Here is a 9,627-nt window from a genome sequence, read left to right as displayed (position 1 = left end):
GACTGCCGTCTAACGTTACGTTACTGTGTGTGATACATTGACTAACGTAATGTTACTGTGTGTGATACATTGACTAAAGTAATGTTACTGTGTGTGATACATTGACTAACGTAATGTTACTGTGTGTGATACATTGACTAACGTAACGTTACTGTGTGTGATACATTGACTAACGTTACGTTACTGTGTGTGATACATTGACTAACGTAACGTTATGTGTAGGTACCTCATGAAACCCTGCTTAAAAAAAAATCACTTGACAAAAAGTATGAATAAGGTAGCAAACTGCAGTGGACGCAACAGATTGCTGTGTTTGCAATTACGTTATAACCATAGACATCTTATAAGTAGACGCAGCATTGGTTGCTGTGACGTGAGCAATTTGCCCGCCATCTTGAAGTGCTGATGAGGAGCCGGCGAGCAGCCTAAACTGACAGTTGAAAGGTAGAAAACAAAGATGGTGTTCAGCGTTTTCCTGCTCAAATGAGCAGACTGTTGAAAATAGGAATCGGGGGATTACTTTTCACAAGTAAGATTTAACATTAACGTACTATTGGTTGTATTTTATGAAAATAATATTACCACAGAGTTGAGAAGGATCAAAGATCTTCAATATTTGTATGTGAAAATCACAAAGAAATCTTCTGGGGGAGGATGACGCCCCTACAGGGGTTTGGTTTACAAACTTTCAGCCCCACCTAAAACAAAATTCACCAGCCACTACTGATTATGATGCATTCTCATTTTAGGCAAAGTATAAGACAATACTTTCCTAACAGTATAATTGTAACCAGGAATCAGTCTTCAAGTAACAATATTCAAATACTAACATTGTTGGGTTAAACAGAATTTGGTTTTATTCTGAATCCAGTGAAACAGATTGGTGGTTTTAGCTGATATGAAGACTTTCAGGTGTTTGTTAAGTATTTGGCAGACGCTTTTATCCAAAGCGACTTACATAAAATAATACATATAAAACAGTCACTGCAAACATTATCATTTAAGGGAAGAATGTAATAGAAAATATCAATACAAAGTGTCAAGACAGAATAAACTCTCTGCTGCTGAAGCAACAGAGATACAGTCTATAGGTCCCTAAGATATATAGATATCTAATGTATTCATACATTGTTTATGTAGGATACACGCATATGTATATATAACCTAATCATATTGTTTCTTCAACTTAAAAATAGTTTACCGTTTTTTTTCCCCTTCTCTGGGATTATATTCCCAGTTTTGATCTCGGACGTCTGGTCACTTATAGCGTATAAGAATATTTTATTACTGTTAAGCAAACTATGAATAATAAAACACGCCAAAACATGTGTCTGTTACACACGTATGACAAAAAAGCGCGTGAAAATCAGTGGTATTCAGTGAGGTAAAATGAATTAAATGCGCTGACAGTTCATTGCTCCTGCCAAATGAATTGCACTGAGTGGAGCGGATCACCACTCCAAGATGGCGGCCCCGCGCCTCGTCTGCGCCAGTAGGCAGTAGCGCTCTATGCTGCGTCTACTTATAAGATGTCTATGGTTATAACGTTAGCAGTGAGTTTGCAGCCTCACTGATTTAACTACACAGCAAATAAAAGTCACGTTACTTAGCCAATAAACGTTATCTTACATTCAAAACTTACCCTTCTTTGTGCAACTTCAAATGTCGAACGAAGTTGGAAGTTGTTGCGTCTCCCTCTGTAATATTCGAACTGTGTGATTTGCATACGGCAATTCGTTTTTTGTTGACCAAGTCGTAGTTTTTATACCCGAACGAAACCAACTTTAACATAATTGTTTATCACTGGCACGTTGTTGGACAACTCTTGGTCATTGGTTGTCCTGCAATTTGATTGGATGAATGCTGTGTGATGAAAACAACGTAGTTCTAATTTGATTGGCTGTTGTACTGACAGCACACCAGCTGACAGGAATAACACGCTGATAGACAGACGAAGAAAATGAAAAATACGGAGCGCTCCCAAATAATTTTTTAAGCTTTGGATTTTGGGGAAAGTGGCAGCTCCCAGGTAACACCTAACGTTAGCGTAACGTTACTGTATGGTTCTCGTTTGGTTATGCAAGATGAGAACATTCTAAGAACATTCTCAGAACATATCAAAACCTATGACACACAAAATATTTGCCTGCAATGGAAACAGCGACCGTTAGGCTTTTCAAAGTGTTTTTTTTCGCAAATTTACTTTATATACATTGTGTAGTAACGTTTCCCTATGTTCCGCGAACGTGTTGTGTTTTTCGAGTAATCTGACGCGCATGCGTGCAGCCTTGACTCAGTGAGTCAAGGCTGAGCACGGAAGCTTCTACGCATGCGCGTAGAATCTTCCCTAAGACAAAGAAGGACTATACCTTCCCTAAGACAAAGAAGGACTATACCAAGCTCGACGACGTACGCTCGACGACGTACGCTCGACAACGCTGCAAATTCCAGAATCCCGATAAATCAGGCAATTGCATTGATCACATGTAAGTAGATAGAAAGAGTGAAATACGAAGCACATTTTTGTGTAACAATTTCTACCCTACATGATTAATTTCAGACCATTTTACGGTTTTAGCGTTGTGTCAATTGCGCGCCATGCTCAACTGCCGCGCGGCACCATATAAACTAGCATGCATTTCTCATGCATATTGGCTGTTATATAGTTTCCAAATACCAACGAATGACTTCTGAAGAAGGGTGGATCTATCTGTAGCCTAGTTAAACAATAATTTGCCCGGGCATTGTCATATTTTGAGTCACGAATGTTGCCTGAACGTTCCGTTAAACATTATCACAATTTCAGAAGGGTTAAAACCATTAAAAATCAGTTCCCAGTGGCTTATTTTATTTTTCGAAGTTTTTTTCAAAATTTTACCCATTACGCAATATCCCTAAAACATTTTTACATACACCCGTCCATTTTCCTGTGACGTCACAATACAAACAAACATGGCGGATAGAACAGCAAGATATAGCGACATTAGCTCGGATTCAGACTCGGATTTCAGGGGCTTAAGTGATTCAACAGATTACGAATGTATTGAAACTGATGGTTGTAGTGTGGAGGTAGGTAGCGAAAACGAAATTGAAGAAGAAACTGAAGCTATTGAGCATTGCCAACCTTGAGACCTCCGATTTCGGGAGGTGGGGGGTGGGGCGGGGCGTGGTTAAGAGGGGAGGAGTATTGTCAGCTAGAATTCACCAAGTCAAGTATTTCATACATATTATATATATATATATATATATATATATATATATATATATATATATATATATATATATATATATATATATATATATATATATATATATATATGTGTGTGTATATATATATATATATATACACACATATATATATATATATATATATATATATATATATATATATATATATATATATATCTCTACATCCTGAAAATATGCAAACAAAACTGTGTTTGGATAACTGATACTTCAAACTTGCATAAATAAATATTAAGGAATATAACATAACTTGGCTTCTGAGAGTTTCAAAATGTAATGAATAAAATGCTAAAGTTGTTGATAAACAAGCTATTATTTTAATAATTAAATATGGTCATTTTAAATGAATTATTATGATAATTTAAAATCAATTATTTCAAATATGTTTATTTTAATGTATAATTCTATGGCTGGAGTCGCAAAAAAAATACAAATAAAAATACAATTAATTTTGATGTTTTTTGCAAAATATAGTAAAAATGTGGGCAACCCATTTTCCTTGTTTTTTTTTTTTTTTATAGAATAAACAACACAATGAAGAAGTTTCAACAGAGGGCTTATAAGCGTAGATGGGCTGCCACAACTAGGCATTTGAAGAAGCAATGCCGACAGTCAACTTTAGAATTAGAGAGTGATGATAGCGAGCAAGAGAATGACACGACAATCTTTACAACTCCAGAAACAGTGACAACCCTTCAGTACATGGATGCTGCGGAGACTGCTTCTTGCACTGCCGCGGGTGCTGACAATGCCACCTACAGTGGCCCTGATAGTGATGAGCCTGATGAAAATGATGCTGATTGGAGACTAATCGACCATCATGTCACCTTGTCATCTGATTCAGAAAATGAGAGTGATAGTGACTGCTTTGACGATAATTTGAGGTTGTGGGCAACCGAATATCATGTCAAACATAATGCATTGGACAGCCTTTTGAAGCTACTCAAGAAATCGGGCCACCCTGATTTACCCAGCACTGCACGCACCATACTGAACACAGCTAGAGATGTGGACACACAGGTTAAATCTGGAATGGAATATTACTACTTAGGACTGGGCAGTGAACTACTAAAACATTTCAAGATGTACCCGCTGCACAAGAGGACTCAAGTCAATGCACTCGAAATATCGTTGAACATAGACGGCCTGCCACTATTCAGAAGTTCCAATGTGACACTATGGCCAGTACTCTGTGCTATTGTTAACATGAAGCCCACTGTCGTCTTTCCAGTGGCGTTGACGTGCGGAACTTCAAAGCCCATTGACTTGGACTTTCTGATGGATACCATTCTTGATATGAAGACGGTTTTGCAGCATGGCCTACATGATGGCAATGAAACATTCCAAGTCACTCTGAGATGCATAGTGTGTGATGCTCCTGCGAGGGCCATGGTAAAAAAAACGAAACTGTTTGCAGGCTACTCTGGCTGTGACAAATGTTGTCAGCGAGGCGAATATTTTGGGACGATTACCTACCAAGAAATCGAGAACCTGGTTCCACGGACAGATGCCTCATTTCGCAGTCAGACTTATGCAGAACACCACCATGATGGTGATCCATCCCCCTTCTGCCAGTTACCTATTGATATGGTGAAAACCTTCCCAGTAGATTACATGCACCGCTTAGGCACCATGAAGAGGCTTCTCCTTGTCTGGATTAGAGGTAAAAGAGAGGTTAAACATTCAGCAGATCAAATTCAACAAATTAGTGATAGGCTGGAAGGAATGAGAACCACATTCCCATTTACATTCGCCAGGAAACCACGGTCACTAAAAGAAATTGACAGATGGAAAGCCACTGAGTATAGACAGTTCCTGTTGTACACAGGAAAAGTGGTCCTTCGTGGAATTCTTAGACCAGATCTTTATGATAATTTCATGACACTGAGTGTTGCTGTGTCAATACTTGTGGCACCCAAACTTGCTGAAACTCACATGATAGATTATGCTCACCAACTCCTTGTCCACTTTGTTACACAAGCTCGCAATCTGTATGGCGTTGAGTTTCTAGTATACAATGTGCACTCTTCACTTCACTTAGCTGATGAAGTGAGGGAGCATGGATCATTGGATGCATGTGCAGCTTTCCCTTTCGAGAACTTCATGCACAAGATGAAGAAACTTGTGAGATCAGGAAAAAGGCCCTTGGCACAAGTTGTCAAACGGCTTAGTGAAAGGAGCAAGAAGACAGAGCTTGAACTGAAGGACAGTCCAAAAGTGTGTACGAAACCCCCAAACAATGCTTATGTACTGGAAGATGGGACATGTTGTGAAGTGACTTCTGCTAAACAAAGGGACTTCTTCTTGTGCTGAGTCTATGAACGTCCTGAAGCTCTCTTCATTGAACCCTGTGACTCTAGGGTCCTTAGAGTGTAAAGAGGACATAGGAGGTACACACGCATGCGAGTCCTTTCGGCAGAACGCCTCAGAACCAGTGCCATCAAACTGGACGAAGATGAAACGGGGCATAGCATATTCATGGGGATACTGCATGAATTTTGAACAGATCAATAACCAGTAGTAAGTAGTAAAAGGTCTGCTTGGAGCATGTCTAACCAGAAGAGTGTGTGCAGACTAAGAATAACTGACTAACTGTATCAGGATTTATAAATAACTCTTTGATGCAGTATTGAAATGGTAATATTATCTGATTGTTTTCCAGATGGCTCCTTCGTATGTGGTCGTTGAGTTCCTTGGTGAACGTTCAGTCGCTGTTGTCCCAACCATATGGACAAAAGATGATGGGAAGGTTATTGCTTTTTCTGAAAAGTACTGTGCTTGGCATAATATTGTAGCTTATTATTAATTATGTCATTCATCATGACTGAATTATTTTATCTTCAGAATACCTTCTGCTATTGGCCAAAGCCAAATCCTACCCACTCCAGAATCCGGAGAGCTGAGATTCCTGACAAAGAAGTCTGGGATAGGCTACCAATTCGGGTTTTCAGGAAAACATTGACTGGTAAGGGAATATTGTCAAAGTCATATCATGTATATCTTAAACAACATAATTCATATTGAGTCATCAGCATACTTTGAAATTTTGCAGAAGACTTTGACAAGGCCCTTCAATATGAAAAACAAGCTGAAATGTTTTCGAGCCCAGAGGAAGAAGAAATATCAACCAAACGTAGTCACATCACCCCTGAATGTTATAGAAACGATGAGGAAGATGTGTTTGATGCTGACGGTTAGTCACTTTTCAAAGACTGTTTACTTACAATACTCAAACACTACTTAGTGGTGCATAAATGTTATTGTCTTTGTTGGTTTAGACGAAGAGGAAATTCGGCCAAAAAAGAAGTGCAGAAAAGAGAAATCACAGATCCTCATCCAGGCACCCCCACTGCCAGTGCTCCCACCATTGAACTTTCCAATCTCCAGCGAGTACCAGACCACTTCAGCCAGTACCAGCCAATACTACACCACTCCAAGGCATCCAGGCCGACCTCACAGCCCAGCGAGAAGCAGCACTTACAGGCTCAGTCCAGACAGGAATCATGCATCTAGCTCAAGCCAGTACCAAACCACTCCAGCCAGTATGAGTCAGTACCAGACCACTCCAAGAAGCAGCAGGAATGCCCTTGAAAGTGAACGTTAGTTGGCTTTTTAACTGTTGATAGGTGGTGTTAAACAGGCTGTTACAATGGGCAGTAATACGAATTACCTCTTTGACTTTTGTTGTCTTTGCAGTTTTCCAGTTAAACATGAAAGTTCAAAAACTAGTTGAGAACCAGGGAGAACTGATGCGCATGCTGAGAGGGCTGGCAGCACAGTCTGTGGGGCCAGAAGCTGTGGATGTTCAAGATCTCATTGAGAAGCCTTTCGAGACTCTTGAGCAGCTTAAGACCTTCAGTGAACAGCTCGACACTGATCTTCTGCTCAGAAAGCAGCTGGTAATTAGTTTTAATTCCCCATTGCAAAATTATTTTGTTTAGTTATCAAAAAACATGTTCTAATCAAGTACAATATTGTTGTTTATTTATTTGTATAGGTGAAAGCTCTTACTGCTCTTGGTGGGCAGAATTTGGCAGACACAGTGAGGACAATGCTGAGGAAAATTGCCACAAACAAAGTCCTGGAGCAGCTTGGTCTCCGTGGAAAGACAGGCAAAGTGGCATTTGAGGACTTGCCCTTTTACAGAATAATAATAAGTAAGTGTTAATAATAGGTTTGCATCTTTGAACATGTTGCATGTATGCTCACAAGGTCGATCTAGCTGTTATTATTACGGTATTTATTCTAAAGGGAATTCTAAATTGTGTTGGTGATTCCAGAGGCATGCAGGGGTGTTCACAAACAGACGACCACAGCTGAAGTAGATTGTGAGCTTGGAGAGGTCCTGAAACTGGCCACTTTTCGAAAGGGAGGTTCAAAGTTTGAGGTACGGAGAATTATGATAAGATATCCCAATTTTGAATTCCATTTTATTGAAGTTCCACTGCATGTCTTTTAAATTTGCAATTATATCTACTTGCAGGAGAAGAGGAGGAATTAAGAGGAAGCGACGGCGAAGAAGGGCAAAGGGAGGTGTACAAAGGAAATGGACAGTGAGATGAGTGACCAGGTAAATGATAAAGTAATTATGCCAATGTTTTAAATCAATTCATGAAGATCCCAGTTCTGTGTTGAATTTGCAATTATAAACACTCGATTGTATTGTACATATGTCCCGGCAAGAAATCTGCGTTCAAAGAACTCCGGCTTATTATTGATACCCAGAGCCCAAAAAAAGTCTGCGGGCTATAGAGCGTTTTCTATTCAGGCTCCAGTACTATGGAATGCCCTCCCGGTAACAATTAGAGATGCTACCTCAGTAGAAGCATTTAGACCCCCCTTTTAGACCAGTTGATCTGCCGTTTCTTTTTTCTCCTCTGCTCCCCTCTTCCTTGTGGAGGGGGGGGGGGGGGGGGGGGGGGGGGGGGGGGGGGGCACAAGTCCGGTGGCCATGGATGAAGTGCTGGCTGTCCAGAGTCGGGACCCGTGGTGGACCGCTTGCCTGTGCATCGGCTGGGAACATCTCTGCGCTGCTGACCCGTCTCCGCTCGGGATGGTGTCCTGCTGGCCCCACTATGGACTGGACTCTTACTATAATGTCAGACCCACTCGACATCCATTGCATTCGGTCTCCCCTAGAGGGGGGGGTTACCCACATATGCGGTCCTCTCCAAGGTTTCTCATAGTCATTCACATTGACGTCCCACTGGGGTGAGTTTTCCCTTGCCCTTATGTGGGCTTTGTACCGAGGATGTCATTGTGGCTTGTGCAGCCCTTTGAGACACTTGTGATTTAGGGCTATATAAATAAACATTGCTTGATTGATTGATTGAAACACTTGCAGGAAGCGACGGCGAAGAAGGGCAAAGGGAGGTGTACAAAGGAATAGGACAGTGATATGAGTGACCAGGTAAATGATAAAGTAATTATGCCAATGTTTTAAATCAATTCATGAAGATCCCAGTTCTGTGTTGAATTTGCAATTATAAACACTTGCAGGAAGCGACGGCGAAGAAGGGCAAAGGGAGGTGTACAAAGGGAATGGACAGTGAGATGAGTGACCAGGTAAATGATAAAGTAATTATGCCAATGTTTTAATTCAATTCATAAAGATCCCAGTTCTGTGTTGAATTTGCAATTATAAATACTTGCAGGAAGTGAAGAAGAAGAAAACAGGGAAAGGGAAAAGAACCAAGCAAACGCCAGTGAGACCAGTGAGCATTGAGCAGGTAAACAAGGAGTAAATTATGCCATGTTTTAATTGAATTCAATTCATCTACATTCCAGTGCTGTCTTTGTTGTATTTGTGAATATCTATAATTATTTACTTCCAGGAAGAGAACCAACAAGAAGGGGCAGGAGTACACTGACGCGCACGACCAAGACCACAGCATTCCATTTCTATTGTATTATAATTATCACTAATAAAGAATTATTGTTGAATTTTCTGTTTGAGTGTCAGTCCTGACAAGATAGCACAAAAACAGACGTAAATACCACTGCATTCCATTTCTATTGTATTATAATTATCACTAATAAAGAATTATTGTTGAATTTTCTGTTTGTTATAGTCCTGACAATATAGCACAAAAACAGACGTAAATACCACTGCATTCCATTTCTATTGTATTATAATTATCACTAATAAAGAATTATTGTTGAATTTTGTGTTTGAGTGTTAGTCCTGACAATATAGAGCAAAAACAGACGAAAATAGCATGTTCCTAAACAGTTCCCTAAACGTTCTTGCCAAACGTTCTTGGCTAACGTTCTGCTAACCAAGCAAGAACTCCACAACCTAACGTTCTTTGAACGTTACAAACTAACGTTCCCATAACAATGCCACTACGTTCTCCTAACGTTCTCATAACGTTCGCGTGT

The 9,627-nt window shown here is 40.0% G+C and overlaps 1 protein-coding gene across 1 annotated transcript; it reads left to right on the top strand.

Annotated features, from left to right (window-relative positions):
• Positions 1-5,950: 5,950 nt before the first annotated feature.
• Positions 5,951-9,189, top strand: LOC133618259 (uncharacterized). Its single transcript, XM_072916074.1, has 13 exons — positions 5,951-5,995; positions 6,091-6,211; positions 6,299-6,439; positions 6,525-6,845; positions 6,943-7,145; positions 7,244-7,403; positions 7,527-7,633; positions 7,730-7,816; positions 8,386-8,457; positions 8,591-8,656; positions 8,746-8,811; positions 8,901-8,975; positions 9,081-9,189. The coding sequence occupies exons 3-8, from the start codon at positions 6,340-6,342 to the stop codon at positions 7,745-7,747; spliced, it is 909 nt and encodes a 302-aa protein (XP_072772175.1). The 5' UTR covers positions 5,951-5,995; positions 6,091-6,211; positions 6,299-6,339; the 3' UTR covers positions 7,748-7,816; positions 8,386-8,457; positions 8,591-8,656; positions 8,746-8,811; positions 8,901-8,975; positions 9,081-9,189.
• Positions 9,190-9,627: the final 438 nt, after the last annotated feature.

The sequence above is a fragment of the Nerophis lumbriciformis genome, linkage group LG02 (assembly GCF_033978685.3).
Source record: "Nerophis lumbriciformis linkage group LG02, RoL_Nlum_v2.1, whole genome shotgun sequence".
Lineage (NCBI taxonomy): Eukaryota > Metazoa > Chordata > Actinopteri > Syngnathiformes > Syngnathidae > Nerophis > Nerophis lumbriciformis.
This window is presented reverse-complemented; position numbering and strand designations above follow the sequence as displayed.